At 39.1% G+C, this 25,857-nt stretch overlaps 1 protein-coding gene across 1 annotated transcript in view; it reads right to left on the reverse strand.

Annotated features, from left to right (window-relative positions):
* Positions 1-25,420, reverse strand: part of RFC1 (replication factor C subunit 1) — a 77,255-nt gene extending 51,835 nt beyond the window's left edge. Inside the window, exons 1-4 of the mRNA XM_070791312.1 lie at positions 25,265-25,420; positions 10,887-11,015; positions 6,579-6,654; positions 3,031-3,153 (exon numbers count right to left, since the gene is read on the reverse strand). Coding sequence (XP_070647413.1) covers positions 3,031-3,153; positions 6,579-6,654; positions 10,887-11,015; positions 25,265-25,267 — 331 coding nt within the window. The 5' untranslated portion in view covers positions 25,268-25,420. The remainder of the gene's footprint in view (positions 1-3,030; positions 3,154-6,578; positions 6,655-10,886; positions 11,016-25,264) is intronic.
* Positions 25,421-25,857: the final 437 nt, after the last annotated feature.

Genomic DNA, 25,857 nt, shown 5'->3' on the forward strand with positions numbered 1-25,857 from the left:
TTATTCTAACAGTCTTCTGAACAGACTTCTTTTTAACAGTCTCATTCTCTTTTATGAAGGGAAGGAAAAGGGCTTATCTTTCTCCTATTCACCTATCATTCGAAGGTATAAAAAAGTATGAGAAGATAAAACAGGCAAAAAAAAAAGTTAGCTTCTTTCCTATATCTCAATTCTAAGAAAAAGGAGAAAATAGCATCATATTAGATGGATACGTTGTACCCCAAGATTCTTTGATAAAACCAGGAGACAACATTCACTTTCACACGCACATACCCTTGGCAGAATGACCTAAAATACTGTCTAATGGTCATAAAATTTTCAGATAAGATGTCAGTTATCTCCTCAGAAAATAACATTCAAAAATACTTGGTCTGAAATAAACAGTCCCATGTTAAAGAAAATCAGTGGCTAGAGTTTAAATTGTCTGACCTTTCTGTGTACCTAAAAATCACAAGATAAGGACAGCCTTGATCCCCGGTTGAAGGCCATTGCTGTCTGCCCACTAACTTTGACGTTTTCAGGGTGTCACTGGGAAAGCCTGATCACACCACCTTCAGTTACATAATAAACCTATCACCTTACCCGTTTTACCATCCCTCCCACATATTTAAAACTTGACAAAGGTGGCCAGATGTTAAGAGGGGGCCCTTTAATGGAAGACTGCATTTGCACAACGTGCCTGAGCACATATTTAGCAACAAAACAGGTTCAAAAGTCAACCTGCCACCAGCCATAATGAAGAAACATCTCAGCTTACAAAAAATGTTATAGAAAATATGCTCATGCCACTTAGATTTTCCCTTTGGTATTTGAACAACTTTATCAAATATGCAAATGTTTCAGAGAGCCTGCAAAGCTCATGTGTGGGCTTCTTTTGTTTTTATTTTTCCCTTTGACAGCTGGCTATTTACGTTTCAGGCACTGGGTCTGGCCCTTTGCTGTGCATCACCCTGTTAAGTCGTCCCAATTGTCCCATTCAATTAGAGTTTCTGCTTTACAGAAAGGGAGGCAGTCACTGACCTTTAGCTCTTTAGAGTTAGATGGGAACCAAGGATGTATCCCCCAGGCAGGGCTTCTTTCAGCTTCTTTCTATAACACAGGGACTGTGTTATCCTGTTTCATTCCCTACTTACTGACCAATTTGTCTACCATGGGTACCTTCATGCTCTCAAGTACCAGCTCAAACATGTAATAAATAATAAAATTCCAGTAACACTAAAATATGAAAGGTGAATTGGAGGGTATGTGAATTCTCTCTCAATAAAGCTGATGCTAGAAAATAACAAAAAAAAATTAAACATAAGCAGGATAATAACATCAACTTTCCAATTATCCTAGTAGTAAATCATAGACAGCATGGCTGAACCACAGGCAATCCAAAAACCTAATCTATAACTCATCTCTCAAATGTTTATAGATCAGTCCCTTACTATTGGTACCTTTTTAAAATACTTATTACTTCACTCATAGATTACCGTAAGAGTCTCAGCCTCCTCAATTATTATTTTTCCATTTTCCCTGCTACATTAAACTAAATTCTTCCACCTAGTTTTCAAGGTCTTCCCTAAATTGGCCTCATATACCACTCATTATTTCTCATCATGTGGGCAAGCAATCTCTTTGGGGTCCTACGAACGTATCAAGCCTTGTGCTGGATGCTCTGTCTTAAATAATCCCATCCTATTAACCAGAAGGACTTCCCTGGTGGCTCAGTGGTAAAGAATCTGCCTGCCAATGCAGGAGACATGGGTTTGACCCCTGGGTCAGGAAGATTCCTCTGGAGAAAAGAAGGGCAATCCACTCCAGTATTCTTACCTGGGAAATCCCATGGACAGAGGAGCATGACAGGCTACAGTCCATTGGGTAGCAAAAGTCAGACACAACTGAGAGATTAAACAACAACCAGACATATTCTTTCCCTCCATCACCTGCTCATCCTTCAAGGATTAGACCAAATCTTACCCTCTCCATTAAGCTCTCTAACTAATGCTAACTAATGCATACTGCAGCCTCAGGCAATTCCTACAGTAGTTAGCAGTCTTTAGTCCTACCTTTATATCCCCAGCACCTAGTAAACAGGATGGAAAAGACAATCAATAAAAGCCTGCTGAATACAAGTTGCAACATGCTGTCCCAAAATAATTATGTGGTTTTTACCCTATCTCTTCAAACCAGGTGTATTCACTTCACTGGCAACACAAGTAGCTGAGTGCTAAAAATAATGCTGCCAGAGGTTTTCCTCAAGATGAATAAACCAATGAGGTATATCAGATGCTCTCATGGCCCCCAAGCATTTTTATTAGGAACTGATTCAATAGGCTCTGTGAATTTGAAGACAGTCTCCTCTAGGAGTTAACAATGCTCAGATCAAAATGACTTTATAACAATCCATCCTAAGTTTTTTTCCCCTAAGATGACAATGTAATTCAGGGCCTCTCACTATAAAAGAATACTGCAATTATTTATATACTATGACAATTATTTATACTATGACATCTTAAGGTTAGTGTACATTTATAAATGTCTTATTTTTGGACCACTCAAAACAGATCAAATAAATATAAACACAAAAACAAGCATATTTTTAAAGCCACTATTAAATCTTTAGGGTCACCAGAGAATATAAGGAATTCAAGTCACAAGATTATAGATTAGAAGGCACAAATTTGCATAGTCATTATATACTTAAGATTGTTACGACTTAAAAAGGTAAAAAAAAAACACCAAAGTTTTTAAACAACCCAATAATAGTTTAATATATGATTCAAGACATAGTATCAACATATATGGTTTGATATTGAGCACTTTAAAAAAAATTCCAAGAAACAACTACCCTGTTACTGGGCCTGAACTCACAGGAAATGCCAAAGATAATTACAGCTTTCCCCTGCTAAGTACAATTCTACACAGAGAAAAAGGCAACTGAAGTTCGGTTCAAAGTGAAGGAGATACATTTAGATACCAAGAGAAGCTCAAGAACACAAGACACCTTGCACTTGTCTCTAAAACAAACATATTTAGTTCCCTTACCTGTTTCTGAAATGTAGGTAACAGGATCCTGCTGTTGAATTTTAGCAAGTTTAGAAGACCGTGGCAATTTTTCCGGTCGCTTTTTGGCATTTTTTACCTGTACTGTTTCCTCTGATTCTGAATCTGAATACAAGAGGAAAATAAAAACTCTGAAACGAAATAGTATGAATATAGTGTGCTTTTATTTTTAAGTTTTTTACTGGAATATATCACTGCTTTATAACCTTGTGTTAGTTTCTGCTAACAAGTGAATCAGCTATATTCATACATCCTCTTGGACCTCCCTCCCACCCTACCCCCATATAGTGTGCTTTTAAAGTGGGGTTTTTATTTTATTTTATTTTATTTCCCATGAAACACAGCCTGTGGGATCTTAGCTCAACCAGGGATCGAACCTGAGCCCACAGCAGTGAAAGCACCAAGTCCTAACCACTAGACTACCAGGGAATTAAAGTGATTATTATTAATCAAGTCCTTTTAATTAATCAAGATTCTTTTCCAAACAAATCTCTTTTTTAAATTCTGATAGATTATCACTACCCAGTGGTTAAGCCTTTCTATTGCTGTGGTAACAAATCAACACAAACTTACTCGCTTAAAACAACACAAATGTATTATTCCCAGTTCTGGAGGTCAGAAACCCAACTTGGGTCTCTGAATTAAAATCAAGCATTAGGACTGCTGTGATCCCTTCTGGATACTATACGGAAGAATCCATTTCCTTGCCTTTTCCAGTTTCTAGTGACTGCAAGCATTCCTCAGCTCATAGCCCCCTCCCTTCCTCCATCTTCAAAGACCCCATCATTAGGCCAAGTCCTTCTCACACTGCCATCTCTCCAGTTTTCTGACCTCCTTCCACAGTCAATTTCTAAACCTCTTCTGCCTTGCTCTTCTTTGTGACTACACTGGGCCCATCCAGATAATCTCCCTACATTAAGGTCAACTGATTATCAACCTTAATGTCACCTATAATTTTAATATCACCTCTTCTGCCATACAACTGAACATATTCACAGGTTCTAGTAATTAGGGTGTGGGCATCTTTAGGGACTGCTAAAGATGTCTGCTGCTGCTGCTAAATCGCTTCAGTCGTGTCCGACTCTGTGCAACCCCATAGACGGCAGCCCACCAGGCTCCCCCGTCCCTGGGATTCTCCAGGCAAGAACACTGGAGTGGGTTGCCATTTCCTTCTCCAATACATCAAAGTGAAAAGTGAAAGTGAAGTCGCTCAGTGGTGAAGTTGCTCGGTCGTGTCCGACTCTTAGCGACCCCATGGACTGCAGCCTACCAGGCTCCTCCGTCCATGGGATTTTCCAGGCAAGAGTACTGGAGTGGGGTGCCATTGTCTTCTCCGATTATTCTGTCTACCACAGTCTAATTACCCAGAGCACTTAAATACAAATCAAGACAAAGTATAAATACCTAGTATATGTCTGGTACAAAACAGGAGTTTCAGAAATTTCAGTGTCCTTCCTCTTCCTCTCACCATGCTTTTATAAATCCTGGCTCATACAGTTCTAAAATGTATCAATTATATTTCCACTTTCCCAAAAGATGTAAACTTTTGGGGAATAGGGATATGTACTTATTTGAAATTCTTTATTATATACAGCAGTAAAAGACTCACTATAAACATTCAACTACTTTTTTAGAAACTTTGCTATCACTGTCAAAATCCTGATAATCTATAAATGCTTCCTTAGGTTACATTCTTAATTCTAAGAATTCATACTGAATAGATCTTCTCCAAAAAAATCAAAATCTAAAACTTTTACCATTATTTTAGCATACCATAAAAGGAACGCATAAAAATGTATGTTCCCTATCTTAAAAATACAATTAACCCTTGAATATGGGTTTGAATTGCACATGTCCACTTCTACACAGATTTTTTTCAAATAAATATGTTGAAAAAAATTTTGGAGATTTGCAACAATTTGAAAAAACAGACAAACCACATAGCTTAGAAATATTATAAAAAATTTAAGAAAAAGGTATGTCATGAATGCATGAAATATATGTAGATACTCTACATAGGTATGAGGTGATCTTTCATATAAAATTAATCTGTATTAGTTTTCTGTTTTATAACATTGCTTTCAAAGAATTACACTACTATAAAGTATGCCTCTCTGTAACTGGGTAAACTGCATAACAGCCTATTTATCATAACAGGTAAGTGGATTTTCTTTTTATGTAACAATGTTTCCAATACTGTATTATGAATATGACCATGTTACAGTCATACTGTATGCCAAAATTTTGTTAACAGATTCATTAGTGCATAGGCTAGGCTATCATGAAGCAATCCTATCAATTACACCAGGCTACCATAAAACAATCATACTGCTACTTCTTCATTATTAAAGCATGAATTGTTATACCTGTAAATATGAATTTCCTTTTCACATTATCTTTTCATTTCTGATGTCAAAAGTTAGTAATACGTACAACATCTACATCTGTATTATAATAGAGTGTAGTAATACATATAACATCTAGAGTATTTTATTTTGTATTATATTAGACAAGATTGATGTAGGTACTGAGATTCATCTTGTAAACAGATGACATAAACTTATAGTATCAATAAATACAGTATAGTACTATAAATGTATTTTTCTTAAGATTCCCTTAATAACATTCTCTTTTCTCTAGCTTACTTTATCGGAGAAGGCAATGGCATCCCACTCCAGTACTCTTGCCTGGAAAATCCCATGGACGGAGGAGCCTGGTGGGCTGCAGTCCATGGAGTCGCTAAGAGTCAGACACGACTGAGAAACTTCACTTTCACTTTTCACTTTCCTGCACCAGAGAAGGAAATGGCACCCACTCCAGTGTTCTTGCCTTGAGAATCCCAAGGACGGGGGAGCCTGGTGGGATGTCGTCTATGGGTCACACAAGGTCGGACACAACTGAAGTGACTTAGCAGCAGCTTACTTTATTGCAAGAATACAGTATAAAATACATATAACATACAAAATATGTGTTAACTGACAGTTTATGGTATTGGCAAGGTTTCTAATCAACAGTAGGCTATTAGTATTTAAGTTTTGGGGGAATCAAAAGTTGTATGTAGATTTTCAATTGCAAGGGGTGTCAGAACCCCAACCCTCATATTTTTTAAGTCAATCTTATAGTCAAAGTTTTTAAAGTGTGTTTGTTTCTTTTTAACTGCAACAAAAAAGGACCAAATCAAAAGGATAAAAATGAAGTTTTAGATCTTCGTTTGTAAAGCAACATTTTATGGCACTCTTTTTCAAATTCAGTTTCCAAGAACCTCAGCTGAAAGAGAAGTTAATACAAATACTTTAGCATATTCAAAGTAAGTTTCAGACACGCCATATATACCACCTCTCTACAGAACAAAACTTTATTAACATATTTCAGCTCTGATAAATTCTCTAGTAATAATAAAAGTTGTTTTCAACTTTACTTGAACACAGAGCCTCTTCTCACAGCACCTATTAACATTATACAGAACATCAGCTCTAACAGATACAAAATGAAAATTTTTAAACTTGAAAACTCCTGAAAAGAAATATTACCCGAATCATAGATGATCCTCTTTTTCTTGTTTGACTGCTTTGGCTTGAATTCATCTTCTTTACAAGAACTATTTACCTATAAACATCACAGTATAGTTAGAATACAAGGAAGCCTATATAACTTACCTATTTTTTCCTTGTTAGATTTGAGCTCAATAGTTCACAACCAGAGAAACCCTGCCCCTACAGGAAACATTTTCACTTGTCATACTGGGGTCGGGGTGTTACAGGTATATAACGGGTAGATAAGGGATGCTATTAAACATTCTACAATGCACAGGACAGTCCTTCACAATAATGAATTATCTCACCCCAAATGTCAATAATCCCCTAATTAGGCTAAAGAATGGAGAAGGCAATGGCACCCCACTCCAGTAGTCTTGACTGGAAAATCCCATGGACTGAGGAGCCTGGTAGGCTGCCATCTGTGGGGTCATGCGGAGTCGGACACGACTGAGTGACTTCACTTTCACTTTTCACTTTCATGCATTGGAGAAAGTGAAAATGAAGTTGCTCAGTCGTGTCCAACTCTTTGCGACCCCATGGACTATAGCCTACCAAACTCCTCAGTCCACGGAAATTTTCCAGGCAAGAGTACTAGAGTGGGTTGCTATTTCCTTCTCCAGGAGATCTTCCCGACCCAGGGATTGAACCTAGGTCTCCTGCACTGAGGAAGACACTTTACTGTCTGAGCCACAAGGGAAGCAAGGAAATGGCAACCCACTCCAGTGTTCTTGCCTGGAGAATCCTGAGGATGGGGAGCCTGGTGGGCTGCCGTCTGTGGGGTCGCACAGAGTCGGACACGACTGAAGCGACTTAGCAGCAGCAGTAGCAGAGACTGAAGAATAAGCCAGTGTGTGCGTGCATGCTAAGTCATTTCAGTCATGTCCGACTCTTTGCGACCTTATGGACTGTAGCCCGCCAGACTCCTCTGTCCATGTGGATTTTCCAAATAAGAATACTGGAGTGGGTTGCCATTTCCTTCTCCAGGGTATTTTTCCAACCCAGAGATCGAACCCGCATCTCTCAGGTCTCCTGCACTGGCACACGGGTTCTTTACCACTAGAGTGCCACCTGAGAAACCCTGCAGACTAGGCCAGACCCATCATCAAAAAGATAAAGAGATCACAAACGCTGGTGTGGATGTGGATAAAAGGGAACCCTTGTGCAATGTTGGTGGAACTGTAAATTGGAGCAGCCACTATGAAAAACAGTATGGAGGTTTTTCAAAAAACTAAAAATATTCCAATCCCAAAGAAAGGCAATGCAAAGAATGCTCAAACTACCGCACAGTTGCACGCATCTCATATGCTAGTAAAGTAATGCTCAAAATTCTCCAAGCCAGGCTTCAGCAATATGTGAACCGTGAACTTCCTGATGTTAAAGCTGGTTTTAGAAAAGGCAGAGGAACCACAGATCAAATTGCCAACATCCGCTGGATCATAGAAAAAGCAAGAGAGTTCCAGAAAAACATCTATTTCTGCTTGATTGACTATGCCAAAGCCTTTGACTGTGTGGATCACAATAAACTGTGGACAATTCTGAAAGAGATGGGAATACCAGACCGCCTGACCTGCCTCTTGAGAAATTTGTATGCAGGTCAGGAAGCAACAGTTAGAACTGGACATGGAACAATAGACTGGTTCCAAATAGGAAAAGGAGTCCGTCAAGGCTGTATATTGTCACCCTGCTTATTTAACTTCTATGCAGAGTACATCATGAGAAATGCTGGACTGGAAGAAGCACAAGCTGGAATCAAGATTGCTGGGAGAAATGTCAATAACCTCAGATATGCAGATGACACCACCCTTATGGCAGAAAGTGAAGAGGAACTCAAAAGCCTCTTGATGAAAGTGAAAGTGGAGAGTGAAAAAGTTGGCTTAAAGCTCAACATTCAGAAAACAAAGATCATGGCAAACAGATGAGGAAACAGTGGAAACAGTGGCAGACTATTTTTTTGGGCTCCAAAATCACTGCAGATGGTGACTGCAGCCATGAAATTAAAAGACACTTACTCCTTAGAAAGAAAGTTATGACCAACCTAGACAGCATATTCAAAAGCAGAGACATTACTTCGTCAACAAAGGTCTGTCTAGTCAAGGCTATGGTTTTTCCAGTGGTCATGTATGGATTTTAGCGTTGAACTATAAAGATGAGCACTGAAGAATTGATGCTTTTGAACTGTGGTGTTGGAGAAGACTCTTGAGAGTCCCTTGGACTGCAAGGAGATCCAACCAGTCCATCCTAAAGGAGATCAGTCCTGGGTGTTCATTGGAAGGACTGATGTTGAAGCTGCAACTCCAATACTTTGGCCACCTGATGTAAAGAACTAACTCATCTGAAAAGACCCTGATGCTGGGAAAGATTGAAGGTGGGAGGAGAATGGGATGACAGAGGATGAGATGGTTAGATGGCATCACTGACTCAATGGGCATGAGTTTGAGCAAACTCTGGGAGTGAAGGACAGGGAAGCCTGGCGTGCTACAGTCCATGGGATCGCAGAGTAAGACACGACTGAGGGACTAAACAACCACAAGCCTCAATTATCTGTAGTGCAATTCCAAAATTCTAATATAGATACATATGTGTGTGGGGGGGCATATGCGTGTATGCGTGTGTGTGTATATATATAAGGACTCTTCTAAGAAGAGGAGAGAATAAAGCAGAAATATATTTGAAGAAACAATGGTAAAAAATTACCAAATTCAAAAAAAGATATAAATTTACAGACTCAGAAGCTCAGAAACCCTAAACAGTATAAAAAAAAGAAAACTACACCCAAGTACACCATGGGCAAGGCTGAAACTCAAAGATAAAGTCTTTTAAAGAAGCATGAGAAAATAATACAATACATACAAGAGAAAACAATATAAATGACTGCTAACATCTCACCAGAAAAAAATGGAGACCAAAAACAAGGAATGGAACACCTTTACAGTGCTGAAACAAAAACTATCAATCCAAAACTCTATATCCAGCAAAAATATCAAGAACGGAGACAAAATAAAGACATTTTTAGATAAACAAAAACTTACAGAATTTGCTGCCAAGCCTATTCTACAAAAAATGCTTAAGAAAATTCTTCAGATTTACAGAAAATGGTATAAGGGACTTCCCTGGTTGTCCAGTGGCTAAGACTCCATACTCCCAATGCAGGGGGTCTGGGTTCAATCCTTGCTCAGAGAACTAGATTTTACATGCAATAACTAAAAATTTGCATGCCACAGCTAAAGATCCTGCATGCTGCCGACAAAGATGAAAAGGATCCTGTGTGCTGCAACTAAGACTGGGTGCATTTAAACAATTAAATAAATAAAAATATTAATTAAAGAAAATTATAGTAGATGGAAATTCAGATCTTTGATAAGAAATGAAAACACCAGAAGTGGCCAATATATGGTTAAATACAAAAGATCAATCTTCCTCTTTTTTTTTTTTTTTTGACAGCAAAAGACTGAGATTTTTATTTTAGTCTCACCTAGGAAATTTAAAAAGTTAATTTATGTGTTTAAATTATAATTTATTGGTATTTTAACGACAGTTTAATTACATGCATTTGTAATTTTACTCATATGTTTTTAAAATATTGTTTAATTATTTTTATCTTATTTACAAAGTAAGTTTTTATTGAGATATAATTGACATGAAGCATTATATTAGTTTCAGGTATACAACATGATGATTCAACATCTATATATATTGTAAAATGATCATAAGTCTAGTTAACATCCATCACCGTATGTAGTCACAAACCAATTTTCCTCTGTTTATTCCTTTAAAATAATGTTGGTTTAGAGCAATAATTATTATATTGAATGTGGAGTATTAACATATATAGATATAATTCATATGCCAATTATGGCATAAAGGATGGGGTGGTAGTAAACCGACCTGTTGAGTTGCAAAATTCTCACATTTTACACAAAGAGGAACAATATTAACTCAAATACACTACTGACGCCACTGCCTGCTTATCATAGTGATATTATATCTTAAATTCTATGAAGCCCGAGGAGGACAGGAAAAAGAATAAAGCTTTCCTCCAAAGCCTTCCTTCACGAGAAGCCCAATACTGGAGCTTATGTCTTTATGAGCAAACTTGGGTTAAGTTTTCGCTAAATCAGTTAACGAAAACACCAAACCATAAATGCAGTAAGATATATTAACTAGAAATAAGTAAGACCTTATTACTTTTCTTCTTTTTCTGCTAAATGAGTTGAAATTTATATTTACTTAAGGCTCTCAATATATCACATCTCAGAACTGAGTTTATTTTATACAATTCAACACTGCATCTGGAAAACTGACCTTGATTTCCTTTATTCCTTTCTTTGCTTTTAAACTTTCTTCAGCAGACTTTGTTTTCTCATTCTTCTTTACTGTTTCACTTACAAGTTTCTTTCCACTTGGTATAACCCCAAAGAATTTTCGAATATCCTAGAAGCAAAAAAGGAGATTCATAAACAAACATTAACTGCACAAAATTCTAATCTCAATTGTAAAAAGGAACAACTCTACACACACACTGGTGTACTCTCAATCATGTTTTCATAATGATATGGCTCCAAGTGTGCAGCAGCATCCTTTTTATATGCAAAAATTAACTAATAAAATTACCTGAGTTAAAAATAATGAGTCTAGGGAATTCCTTGGTGGTCCAGTGGTAAGAACTCCGAGCTTTTACTGCTAAGGCCCCGGGTTCGATCCCTGGTTGGAGAACTAAGATCCTACAAGCTGAGCAGCACAGGCAAAAAGATTCAAAAATAATAACAATAATGTGCCTAATGAAAAGTAATTTTAATTCTCAGAATCTGGCCAAAAACAGGGCAAAAATTAACAAAGGAAATTTTTGCTAAAAACAGCACCGTTAAAGGAGGCAAGTAACAAGCATTTATTGATTATGCCTGCACATATCCCATCGTCATAGACACACTAGGGGAAAAGACAAAGAGTTGAAGAACATAATCCTTGCCTATGGAAGTTATACTCCAGTTTGAGAGAAGAATAACTCTTACAACCCTGAACATTTAAGACCTTAATAACTAAGAACTTTGAAATTATTTCCCGTTACATGATTTTTCCAAATTCCAAAGGAAAATTTTTGATTACACTTGCTTCAATTACTGTCAAATTAATCATATATTTACAATGTAATTTATCATACATTTGTAATAATCATACTTTTACAATGTAATTTATAATTAATATCATTCATCTTTCTTATGATATATATTCTTCCTACACTTTTAGATTTTCAGTGCAATTCAGTTTCTCAGTTGTGTCTGACTCTTTGCGACCCCATGGACTACAGCACACCAGGCCTCCCCGTCCATCACCAACTCCCGGAGTTTACTTAATGTCCATTGAGTCGATGATGCCATCCAACCATCTCATCCTCTGTCGTCCCCTTCTCCTCCTGCCTTCAATCTTTCCCAGCATCAGGGTCTTTTCAAATGAATCCCAGCATCAGGTGGCCAAAGTATTGGAGTTTCAGCTTCAACATCAGTCCTTTCCATGAATATTCAGGATTGATGTTCTTTAGGATGGACTTTTAGATTTAAGCTCTGAATAAACTGTGGTGTAGAGAAAAGGTAATAGCCCTTAGAGTAAGAAATCCCTGGTATGAATCTCTGCTCTAGCACTTTCCATTGGACCAAGGGATGACCCTGACTTTTAATCTGTTTTCTCATCAGTAAAGTGAGACGAATACTCCTTACACTTCATGAGGATTAATTATGCATCTGTCACAATTCTGACTCAGTAAAAAGCTTCCCTTCTCCCTCATTTATGTACTATTATCCCTCCATATCCACCTACAGTTCTCCACCTACAGTTCTCTACTCACAGGAAAGGAAGGGAATAAGGAACACAGAATATGAGAATTTAGGATCTGAATTCCAAAGAACTGGGTTCAAGAGGCAGTTGAACTATTTTCCCTATTCCTATCCTCAATGTTTATAATCCTGAGTCTTCAATTTTTTTTGCCAGTTCCAAGCTCTCTCTCTTTACTGTAGTGAGGAAAATACCTGTTAAAAGTACTTTGTCAAGTGTAAGAAAGGTAACAATGTTTTTCCTCGATCCTGGCGGTAATTGTCACACTCTCAAAATGTCAAAAATCCCAAATAAGTGTGTTCTGCAAACACAGAAACACATAGCTTTGTGGTTAAGTCAATAAAGAAAACAGATAAACGAGATACACAGACATGTTAAATTTTTTTGAAAGGTTACAGACTTCCCTGGTTTTATACCCTCTTCTGTAAATTTCCTAATATTAAAAAGTCACAAATCCATCCTAATAAAATCTAAGATATATTGTTCGCAAAATGGTATCTTAGCTATGAAACTGAGACATTTGTGTCAGTTGCTAAGAAAAAATAGATAATAAAGAAAGCCAGAAAGCCACAGTCTTCCGTATAATTTGCAAAGAATTGAATTTGAGGCTGACAACTACTTACTTTATTGCCTCTGGAGGAAATGAGAGTTTCACATTGGAGTTTCACTTTTGAAATTACCAAGTGAGTCTTCAAATAGTGTGATTTTTCAAATACACACACACAGCACGCATGCACCACAGTTCAAAACTGAACATTAATAAACAGCTTAAAGTCGGTGGTGGTTTTCCATCTGTGATGGAACCACAAATACTTAAAACCACAAAGAGAAAACAAAACATAATTCAGGAAATGGAACTACTGGTAACATTGAGCTCTCTGACTTTTGTCTGTACCACACTGCCAATCCTAAGCATTTTTGTAACCTTTTCTTCCTAAGTAATTCTTCCTATTCACAACCCCTTTCCTCTCCCTGTACTCTACCCTACTTTCCCACTCCCCATGCCCTTACACTGACGGCAGCAGAACACTTAAATTACAGCATCCTGATCTTAACTCAATATCTACTAAAAATCTAAACCTTTGAAAAAGAATTTTCATTGGAATGAAAGTCATTCTACTCACACTTTTTTAGGAGTTACCTCCAAAGTGAGCAGCCATCTGGTGTATAAACATCTAAGAGAAAAAGGTCACCAATTTGACTTTAATTTATATCATGACTTTACCTTACTCTTTATTAAGAGTCCCTACCTGGTATTCCACGTCTTTAAAGATTTCATCAAATAAAGAACAAGACTAGTGATTAATCAAATTCCCAAATAATGGATCTAAACATCACTCTTACCTGCACAGAATAATTTTTGCTCAGCATATGAGTAGAAAAAGGAACACGTTTTTAAATTTATTTTTGTAATCTTAGCAAAGGGAAGTCCTTCCAAGCAGAACATCAAGACTAGAACTACCCATTAAGAAAGAAAAATTTGACTACATAAAAATAAAAGATATCATAAACAGTTAAAAAATAACTAACATGAAAATATCTACCACACATTATATATGAGGGCTCCTACAAATCAATAAAAGATAATCCAGTAGAAAAAATGGATAAAAGTTACCAGCAGACAAATTATAAAAGAAATGCAAATAACCAAACAATAAAAGATGCTCAACCTGACAAATAATAAATTGGAACTTGATTACTGTTCTCTAAGTGTTAAAAGATTCATCACGTTCAGGTATGTCAAAGGTGTGGAGAAACAGATTCTCACACACTACACTGCTAATAAAAGTAAAAATTGGTATAACCTTTCCAAGACAATCCAACACTTATCAAAATTTTAAATGTGCATACCCTTTGTCCCAGGATTTCACTTCTAAAAGAAATGGTAAAAGAAACATTTTTATTTGGGGAAACCAAAAGAGTAGTAATTAACTCTTACTTTCTTTTTAAATAGTTATTAATTGAACATGACAGTTTAAATAAAGCAAAAGATTTAGGCAAAAATCACATAAACATTAAAACAAATTTTAGCACAGACAGCTAACAGCAACAAGTTTTTCACACTTCTACTTACAGCTACTGGACACAGATTTATCTCTTTTGACAATTCTATGAGGTATAAAGGCAAATAGAATGAATTATCTCCATTTTATAGATAAGTAAGTAGAATTAAGTCTGACAAACATAAGCTTTTAGTCAGTTTTGCCACTTACTACTAGACCCTTGGGCTTCCCTGATAGCTCAGTTGGTAAAGAATCTGCCTGTAATGCAAGAGACCCCAGTTCGATTCCTGGGTGGAGAAGATCCACTGGAGAAGGGATAGGCTACCCACTCCAGTATTCTTGGGCATCCCTTGTGGCTCAGCTGGTAAAGAATCTGCCCACAATGCGGGAGACCTGGGTTCGATCCCTGGGTTGGGAAGATCGTTTGGAGAAGGGAAAGGTTACCCACTCCCAGTATTCTGGCCTGGAGAATTCCACGGACTGTATAGTCCACAGGGTCGCACGACTGAGCGACTTTCACTTTTACTGGACATGTGGGGGCTTCCCAGGTGGTGCTAGTGGTAAAGAACCTGCCTGCCAATGCAGGAGACGGAAGAGAATGGGTTCGATCCTGGGTCAGAAGATCCCTTGGAGGAAGGCATGGCAACCCACTCCAGTATTCTTGCCTGCAGAGTCCCATGGACAGAGGAGCCTGGTGGGCTACCATCCATAGCGTTACAAAGAGTCAGACACAACTGAGGCAACTTAGCACACATGCACCAGGCACTTGGGATGAATTACTTAACTTTTCTGGCCCTATTTCCTCATAATGCCACTTGCCTCACAAGATTCTGGTGGGGATCAGAGATGGCACACCCAGATTGCAACCTGGTCCTCTGACTCCAAATTCCTTTCATAGTTCTCTACTTGACCACGACTGCCCCCTCATCGTTTTACCATAATTCTAAGTGAAAGTCACTCAGTCATGTCCAACTCTTTGTGACAACAGTCCATGGAATTCTCCAGGCCAGAATACTGGAGTGGGTAGCCTTTCCCTTCTCCAGGGGATCTTCCCAACCCAGGGATCGAACCCAGATCTCCCGTATTGCAGGCGATTCTTTACCAGCTGAGTCACAAGGGAAGCCCAAGAATACTGGAATGGGTAGCCTATTCCTTCTCCAGCAGATCTTCCCAACCCAGGAATCGAACTGGAGTCTCCTGCATTGCAAGCGGATTCTTTACCAACTGAGCTATCAGGGAAGCCCTGATAGATCCTGACACCCCATCACTGGCAATATGGCCTTTCCCTTATTATTCCTGATACATTTGATCCTTATGTGATTACAGACAGGCACCATGCCAGGGACTTAGGACACAAACAGGAAAAAGACCTCATAAAGTTACCTGGGAGACAAATTAGTATATGAAGAATTAAATACAAAAGAGTGCTAAGACAGAGCTAATCACAAAACTGTAAAAGCACCAGGAGCACCTAATACAGACAGCCTCAAGGACAGAAGACAGACCTGAAATGGGCCCGAAAACGATTAGTAGGAGGTACTTTGGATACTCATAGAAATCTGAGTTTGAACACATTGCTATAAATTCCATACAGGAGGCTTGCTATCTTACTCACCTCTGTATCTCAAGTACAGGGCCAGCACCTCAGATAAGCAGATGCTTAATTAATAATGGTGAAACACATGAGTGGTTATTTCCAAGTCACTGACCTTCACACCTGGGCTCAGAAAGAATGGTTCTTAACTGTGTAAAATGAAATTGATGGTAGATTTGTTTTTAAAGATTGCTTATTAAAATAAACTTTGAGATTAATTTGTGGGGATGACTTTATTTACTGCTCTTTGTTTTAAGGAATTTTAAGCAGGTATTAAATTAACATTATTGTGTACTATTTCCCAGGAAAATTATTCAAATTGACTCTTCTATCATATGGTACTCTTGTCATATTAGAGTATTGTGGCTACAAAAAACAAAATACTTTCACTTTTAGTATAATACTCTTCTTCACAGCTTTTCTCTAAAGCCTATTAATGGCTCTCCATGAACTTTAAGTTAAAAACTTCTGATTCACATACTCACACTGCATAAGCTAACTTACATCCATCTCAAAATCAGGTACCCCTTAAAAACACACTGCTGCTGCTATTTAGTCGCTCAGTCGTGACCAACTCTTGGAGGCCTCATGGACTAAAGCCCACCAGGCTCCTCTGTCCATGGAACTTTCCAGGCAAGAATACTGGAGTGGGTTGTCATTTTCTTCTCCAGGAGATCTTCCTGACTCAGGGATCGAACCCACGTCTCCTGCTTAGCAGGTGGATTCTTTAATACCGAGCCACCTGAGCCTCCTAAATCTTGTGTCTACTCCAGACCTCTGAGCTCCATATTCACATAGCCAAACAGTCTGTCATCTTCACCTCTATCCAAATGCCCCAAATGCCTCCAACTCATAACATCCAAAACCAAGCTCAGATTTTGGGGGCACTTGTTTCTATTTCCCACCTCAATGCACAGCACCAGCATTCACTCAAAACAGAAAAATGGGCACTGTTTCTCCTCCTCATTCTGACCCTCCACCTCACTATCCTATCTAAGAAGCTCCTGAATACTGCTGTCCTCTTTCTTCTATTTCTATTGCCAATGCCCTGATTTAGGGCTTCATTTACTTTATAAAAAAATATTTATTTATCTACTTGGCTGTGTTGGGTCTTAACTGGGGCACACAGGATCTCTGTTGCTGCATGTGGGATCTTCCACCATGGGCTCTTCTTTGCAGCATGCAGGCCCTCAAGTTGTGGTTTGTGGGCTCCAGAGAGTGTGGGCTCAGCAGCTGCAGCACCAGGGCTTAGCTGCAACATTCAGGATCCTAGTTCCAGGACCAGCAGTTGAACCTGCGTCCCCTGCATTGGAAGGCAGGTTCTGAGCCACTGGACTGCCAAGGAAGTCCCTATTTACTTTTTTAACAAACCCTTAAATAGGACTTACTCTGTGCCAGACAATGATTTAAACATTTAAAAAAAATAATTTAATCCACATAACAAAGTCTATGACATTCTTTAACTTTAACTCATAGATGAAAAAACTGAAAACGCCAACAAGACATTTTCTAGTAAATGCTTTGAAATACAAGACGTTCTTGAAGTGAATTGAAAGTTGTTCAGTCATGTCTGACTCTTTGTGACCCCATGGACTATACAGCCCATGGAATTCTCCAGGCCAGAATACTGGAGTGGGTAGCCTTTCCCTTCTCCAGGGGATCTTGCCAATTCAGGGATGGAACCCAGGTCTCCCACATTGCAGGCAGATTCTTTACCAGCTGAGTCACATAAATGTAAGCAAAAGGGAAAGATCTGTTGCACTCTCCTACCCTAAGGTGTAACTAACAATTCTACAACACTATTAAAGAAAAGCATTGCCTATCAGGCAGCCCAAATGCAATTTAATATACATATACATTGGAAAGAAAGTTATGACCAACCTAGACAGCATATTAAAAAGCACAGACATTACTTTGTCAACAAAGGTCCGTCTAGTCAAGGCTATGGTTTTTCCAGTGGTCATGTATGGATGTGAGAGTTGGACTATAAAGAAAGCTGAGTGCCGCAGAATTGACGCTTTTGAACTGTGGTGTTGGAGAAGACTCTTGAGAGTCCCTTGGACTGCAAGGAGATCCAACCAGTCCAACCTGAAGGAATTCAGTTCTGGGTATTCATTGGAAGGACTGATGTTGAAGCTGAAACTCCAACACATTGGCCACCCGATGTGAAGAGCTGACTCACTGGAAAAGACCCTGATGCTAGGAAAGTTTGAGGGCAGGAGGAGAAGGGGAGGACAGAGGATAAGATGGTTGGATGGCATCACTGACTCAATGGACATGGATTTGGGTGGACTCTGGGAGTTGGTGATAGAGAGGGAGGCCTGGCGTGCTGCGGTTCATGGGGTCTCAAAGAATTGGACAGGACTGAGCGACTGAGGTTCATGACACTGTACAGGAGACAGGGATCAAGACCATCCCCATAGAAAAGAAATGCAGAAAAGCAAAATGGCTGTCTGGGGAGGCCTTACAAATAGCTGTGAAAAGGAGAGAAGCGAAAAACAAAGGAGAAAAGAAAAGATATAAACATCTGAATGCAGAGTTCCAAAGAATAGCAAGAAGAGATAAGAAAGCCTTCTTCAGCGATCAATGCAAAGAAATAGAGGAAAACAACAGAATGGGAAAAACTAGACATCTCTTCAAGAAAATCAGAGACGCCAAAGGAACATTTCATGCAAAGATGGGCTCGATAAAGGACAGAAATGGTATGGACCTAACAGAAGCAGAAGATATTAAGAAGAGATGGCAAGAATACATAGAAGAACTGTACAAAAAAGATCTTCACGACCCAGATAATCACAATGGTGTGATCAAGTGGGCCTTAGAAAGCATCACTACGAACAAAGCTAGTGGAGGTGATGAAATTCCAGTTGAGCTATTCCAAATCCTGAAAGATGCTGCTGTGAAAGTGCTGCACTCAATATGCCAGCAAATTTGGAAAACTCAGCAGTGGCCACAGGACTGGAAAGGGCAGTTTTCATTCCAATACCAAAGAAAGGCAATGCAAAGAATGCTCAAACTACTGCATAATTGCACTCATCTCACATGCTAGTAAAGTAATGCTCAAAATTCTCCAAGCCAGGCTTCAGCAATATGTGAACCGTGAACTTCCTGATGTTAAAGCTGGTTTTAGAAAAGGCAGAGGAACCAGAGATCAAATTGCCAACATCCGCTGGATCATGGGAAAAGCAAGAGAGTTCCAGAAAAACATCTATTTCTGCTTGATTGACTATGCCAAAGCCTTTGACTGTGTGGATCACAATAAACTGTGGACAATTCTGAAAGAGATGGGAATACCAGACCGCCTGACCTGCCTCTTGAGAGGTATGTATGCAGATCAGGAAGCAACAGTTAGAACTGGACATGGAACAACCGACTGGTTCCAAATAGGAAAAGGAGTCCGTCAAGGCTGTATATTATCACCCTGCTTATTTAACTTCTATGCAGAGTACATCATGAGAAACGCTGGGCTGGAAGAAGCACAAGCTGGAATCAAGATTGCCGGGAGAAATATCAATAACCTCAGATATGCAGATGACACCACCCTTATGGCAGAAAGTGAAGACGAACTCAAAAGTCTCTTGATGAAAGTGAAAGTGGAGAGTGAAAAAGTGGGCTTAAAGCTCAACATTCAGAAAACGAAGATCATGGCATCGGGGGCCCTCACTTCATGGGAAATAGATGGGGAAACAGTGGAAACAGTGTCAGACTTTATTTTGGGGGGCTCCAAAATCACTGCAGATGGTGACTGCAGCCATGAAATTAAAAGACGCTTACTCCTTGGAAGGAAAGTTATGACCAATCTAGATAGCATATTCAAAAGCAGAGACATTACTTTGCCAACAAAGGTTTGTCTAGTCAAGGTTATGGTTTTTCCTGTGGTCATGTATGGATGTGAGAGTTGGACTGTGAAGAAGGCTGAGCGCCGAAGAATTGATGCTTTTGAACTGTGGTGTTGGAGAAGACTCTTGAGAGTCCCTTGGACTGCAAGGAGATCCAACCAGTCCTTCTGAAGGAGATCAGCCCTGGGATTTCTTTGGAAGGAATGATGCTAAAGCTGAAACTCCAGTACTTTGGCCACCACATGCGAAGAGTTGACTCATTGGAAAAGACTCTGATGCTGGGAGGGATTGGGAGCAGGAGAAGGGGACGACAGAAGATAAGATGGCTGGATGGGGTCGCAAAGAGTCAGACACGACTGAGCGACTGATCTGATCTGATCTGAGCGACTGAACTGAACTGACATTAAGTCCAGACAAAGTACCAGATCTCACCAATACTCAAAAAAAAAAATTATTAATTTTTTAGAAGTTTCCAAATCTGCTAATTACAAATCTATTAGTAGAGTTAGAGACAAAAAAAAAAAAATCTTTGCAATAAATACTCCTAAACCTGCACAAAGGAAGCTACCATAATGACCTTTTAACTTTAAAAGATCAAAGCACAAAAGCTAATACATATTTACCTTGAAGTATAACCAAACAGCTAGTAACTTTTCCACTGCACATGGGCTCAACCAGCAACAAGTTATATCTGTCTACCAAAAATGCAAAGAGAAACCATATCATGCACTCTGTTCACTGACTTTGAAGAGTACAGGATTTTATGCAAAATAAGCACTGCAGTGCTCTGTGGGGTTGGCTTTACTTCTCTATTTTGAAAGTAAAGAAATACAAATATTTTTGATTAATATGTTTAATTCATCCACCAAATCCACAAGCAGAAATTGATTATCACCAACACACATCACAAAATCTATCCAAATGCAAAACTCTATTATCCTGAAAAAGAGTTAAATGCAAAATGATATATCTGACTAAAACTGTATATTAACAGCAGCACAGAATAGACAAATGAAATTAAACAATTTTAAATTATATTAAAACCTTATACTTTAAAAACGACAGGTAAGCTGTTGGAATGTAATTCCCTAAGTTCAGGAGAGAGATCCATTCTCACCACTCTTATTCAACACTCTGGTTAAAAAAAAAAAAAAGAAACCCATTAGGCAAAAATAAATTATAAAAGGCATACCAGATTGGGCAGAAAGAAGCAAAATTATTTTTATTTGCAGCTGAAATGATCTTAAATAAAGAAAAGCCTAAGGAATTTACTAAAATAACTGTTAGAACTAATTTAAATGAGTTCTACAAGGTTGCAGGATACAAGATCAATATACTAAAACCAACTGTATTTCTATACTTTTCACAAGAACAAACCAGAAATGAAATTAACAATTCCATCTATAGCATCATCAATAAGAACAAAATAGCATCATCAATAAGAACAAAATACTTAAAAATAAATTTGACAGAAGTGTTAAATCCATACTCTGAAAACTATAAAATATTGTATAAAGCAATTAAAGAAGACACAAACAAATGGAAAGATAGCCCATATTCATGGATCAGAAGACATTATGTTGTTAGGATGGCAATACTTTCCAAATTGATTTACAGATTCAATACAATCCCTAACAAAATCCTAGCTGGCTTCTTTGCTGATTCTAAAATTTATATTTTAGAAATTCAAGGGATCCAGAACAGGCAAAACAATCCTGAAAAAGGTCTAATTTGAAGGACTTACACCTCCCAATTTAAAAATGCGCCACAAGGCTACAGTAATAAAGCCAGTGCATTACTGGCTTTAGGGAAAACACATAGATCAATGGAATAGAATTCAGTGTCCAGAAAGAAACCTTCACACTTACGGTAAACTGATTTTTGACAAGGGAGCCAAGACAATTCAATGAGAAAAGAATACTTTGCAAGTGGTGCAGAAACAACTGGAGACCCACATGCAAAAAAAAAAAAAAAAAAACTTGGACCCCGTCCCCCAACTTCACACCATATACAAAAATTAACTCAAAATGGATCAAAGTCCTAAATGTTAAGAGCTAAAACTATAAAATTGTCAGAAGACAATAGAAGCATAAATCTGCATGACCCTGGATTAAGTAATGGGTTTCTTAGATATGACGCGGAAAGCTCTGAGGAAGTGATGACTGACACTTGAATGAGTGAGAAAAAGGCAGAGTATTCCAAGAGGAGGAAGAGTATCCCAAGGAGAGGAAATAAAAATAAAAGCTGAGACAGAACCAGCTTAACACACTCAAAGAACAGATAGATGAGCCTGGAAAGGAAAGAAGAGTCTTATACGTCAAGTACTAGTACAAATGGCAAAAGTTACATTATTAATACAAAAGGGTGACAACTGCTCCAGGGACGCATTCATGCAGTAAACTTCAATGTGAAAGGTCTCCCCTAGAATATGGCAAAGCAGCAGCTTAGATGTGCTCTCACCTCTCTCATCCCTCAAGTCTCATGCCTGTCTAATTCAAACTTCTCCGTATTTTCAATAAATAACTATGACAGTCAATGAATTAAATATGTTGACTTTTTTAAATGGCATCTCTCAAGTTTTATTAATGTTTTAAGCAAATAATTAAATCCTCATAGCAATCCAAATCATTTACATGGCTACTTTTTATTCTATTTATTTTCATTTCAATTCCTTTAATAGACATTATATTCACATGGTTCAAAAATTCAAAAGGGTAAAATGTCTCCCTCCTACCCTGCCTCTCAGACACACATTTCCCATCTTTGGAGGCAACAGATGTTATCAGTGCCTTGTGTATCCTTCCCATCTTCAAGCAAATATGTATATATTCTTTTCTCTCCTTTTCTACAATAAACTGGCAGCATATTTTACATACTGTCTTGTATCTTCTTTTTTCACTGAATTATTTTGGCAACTGTTCTGTATCAGGGCACAAAGTTTTCTCTTTTTGATGGTTGCACAGTATTCCATTTTGTAGATACACAGTATTTTACACCTTTGATAACTTTTAATTGGAAAAGATTTGAGAAAAAGATGCAGCTCCCAGGGCAAGAGTTGTTAACCTTACATCTATCGAAGGGCCTCAGAAGATATGTGAATCCCCTTAAGTGGTGTGTTTATGTCCTTACGTATTTCTGTGGGCAGCAAACTTGCATACCATTCACCACATTATCAAAGGGAGAGCTGTGATCCAAACAAAGTTACAAACTACTGTACAATATAACTTGTGTGCTGCTGCTGCTGCTGCTAAGTCACTTCAGTCATGTCCGACTCTGTGCGACCCCACAGACAGCAGCCCACCAGGCTCCCCAGTCCCTGGGATTCTCCAGGCAAGAACGCTGGAGTGGGTTGCCATTTCCTTCTCCAATGCATGAAAGTGAGAAGTGAAAGTGAAGTCGCTCAGTCGTGTCCGACTCTTCCCGACCCCATGGACTGCAGCCCACCAGGCTCCTCCATCCATGGGATTTTCCAGACAAGAGTGCTGGAGTGGTGTGCCATTGCCTTCTCCAGGTGTCTAATAAACATAGATTGAACAGAATTTTGGTCGAGGATCTGCTCATTTTTGTACTAAAGAGAGAACTAAACACCAATAAAATCCAAACTTGTTATGTTCTTTATAGAATCTTTTCCCTTTACAAACAAACAGCAAAACCGATCCCTTTGACTCCCACTTTTTTTGAGAAGGGCTTTATTTTTCATCTGCACCTTTAACAGGAGTACTAAGAAGAACCAATTATGTAAAGTACCTGAATGATCAAAAGTTGACTACATAAGCTATCATTCTCCATAACTGACAACATCAAAGGTATCTCTGATGCCCCTTAAACTCTTTAATGTTCCACACAATCCTTCCTGAGAAATACAGATCATTGGTCATGTAGTTGTATGTTTCCTACCACAAGCCAGGGACCACAAGAGAAGCTTTACATTTATGATTTTGTTTAACCTTCAAGACAATCACTCAAGGCAGCTGTATTTCTCCCTCTCTACAGTTAAGGAAACATAATTTAAGAGGTTAAAGTTAAGGTATTTACTTGCTCAAAAACCACTTCATCATTAAATGGCAGAGCAATACCAAAACATCGCCTCACTCTTACCTTCAAGACTCCAAATCTTAAGAATTTTCCACAATTACCATGCAGTGCCTTAAGTCCAAAATGTAATTACTAATTACAGTCATTTTAGGAGGGTGGCATAATGTGGTGGTCAGAAAAACCTAGGTTCTAACTCTAGTTCAACCATTTATTAGTTACATCACAAAGTGTTTTAAACTCTAAAGGCCCCCTTTACCATCTTTAAAACTGGATTGCTGTGAGGTTTAAATGAGAAAAGACATGTAAAACAAACAGCCCACATAGCCACCTGAAGATACTTGCTACAAGCTGGCTATTACGCTGTTATCATTATTTCATCCTTCTCTGAGAAGAAACACAAAGGGCTGTAAGGTTTCCGAATCTGGCATAAAATTACACACACACAGCCCAGAATGTTGACACTGTGACAAATAAAATGACTGAAAAAAAATGTCTGATTATTAAGTAGACTCCAGCTTAACGCAGCACAATAAACTATCCTTTACATTAAAATATTTCAAACACACACTAGTATCTACTGCCATTCTAGCATGAATGTTTTGTTTTGACGGCTGCATAATTATTTCACTATTTATATGGTTTATGCAGAATTAGGCACTGAGGGTTTTTTTAAGATTATTTTTAATATCAGGTGACAAGCGATGACAGCTGTCAAATGCACTACAGCTGCTCCTCCCAGGTTTGCCCTCCCTCCTGTAAACCGTATTATCCCTTTAATTTCTATGAACTCATCTGAACACAATAAAACATCCTCCCCGTGCCCTCGATCTTAAAACGGCTGATGAGCACCTCGCGGAGCTGCTAATGAGCAAAGTACGAAAACTGAAGGCTGAGAAACTTATTCATGAGAGCATTTCGCGGTGTTGTTAAAGACGAAAGTTGAAGGCCTGAAACTTGTTCATCAGAAAGGAAGTTTGTTCGATTCTTCTTCTCTGACACCCAAAGCTTGAAATCAACGCTTTAGGCAGGACTCAAACAGAGGCTGGAGGCAACACTTAACAGGAAAAGCAACTTTACCCCTGAGCCCCCCAAATCACCTCATTACTCCCTTCCTTCCTCCCTTCCCCCAACAGTGGGAAAATGTGAAGCTGCCGCGCAGCACCAAGAGCGCTGCGCGCTGGCTGCGGCCGAAAGCTGAAGCCCCCAGTGGAAGGAAAGCTGTGCGCCCGGAGCCCAGTTTTTAGCCCCTTTCGTGCCTTCGTTTCCTTCCGGGGCCACGCATCCCGGTCCTCCCAGACCCTCCACGCCAGGAAAGCCAGGTCCACGCCCTGCCTGCGAACTCTCCCCAGCCCCCCAGCCGCGAAGCCTTTCCCAAGGGCTCACCATTGCAGCCCACGGATGAACGCGCGAGCAAGCAGGCCCGGCCGGCTGGGGAATCCGTTACCGGGGCTCGGGATCCATTCGCGCCAACAACTTCTCCCGCGAAGTGGAAGGAGGTCGAGGCAGCGGCGCCCGGTGATGACGTCAGGAGGCGCGCAGCTTCTTTTGGGTCCCGGCGGGAGGCGGGAGGCGCTACGTGAGCCCAGGTGCGGCCCTTGAGACCGCCGCGACGCTGGCGTCGCAAGGAGTGGCTGGACCATGGTCCGAGCCTTGTTTTGCGCCTTCGACTTTTGGTAGGGGCCCTCAATTGGGGAGGTCTCGAGATCGATGTCCTCCGAGGGCAGGCACCTTTGGAGGTTTCATTGCCCTCCTTAGTAGCTTTAAAATGTTTATATTTTTTAGAAAATGTTTCTATTACCAGCCGCAGTAAGGCAAACATTTTAGGTGTATGTTTCACAAATTACATTTTAACATCTATTCTGAAATAAAAATTTCACCAAACAGTATTTACCCTGATCTTCTTTTAAATGTTTGACCAATCCAGTTGGTTTTGTTCGCCTACTTTTAAGTGGAGACCCACACTTTGAAAACACTTT

This window comes from Bos indicus, chromosome 6 (genome assembly GCF_029378745.1).
Source record: "Bos indicus isolate NIAB-ARS_2022 breed Sahiwal x Tharparkar chromosome 6, NIAB-ARS_B.indTharparkar_mat_pri_1.0, whole genome shotgun sequence".
Taxonomy (NCBI): domain Eukaryota; kingdom Metazoa; phylum Chordata; class Mammalia; order Artiodactyla; family Bovidae; genus Bos; species Bos indicus.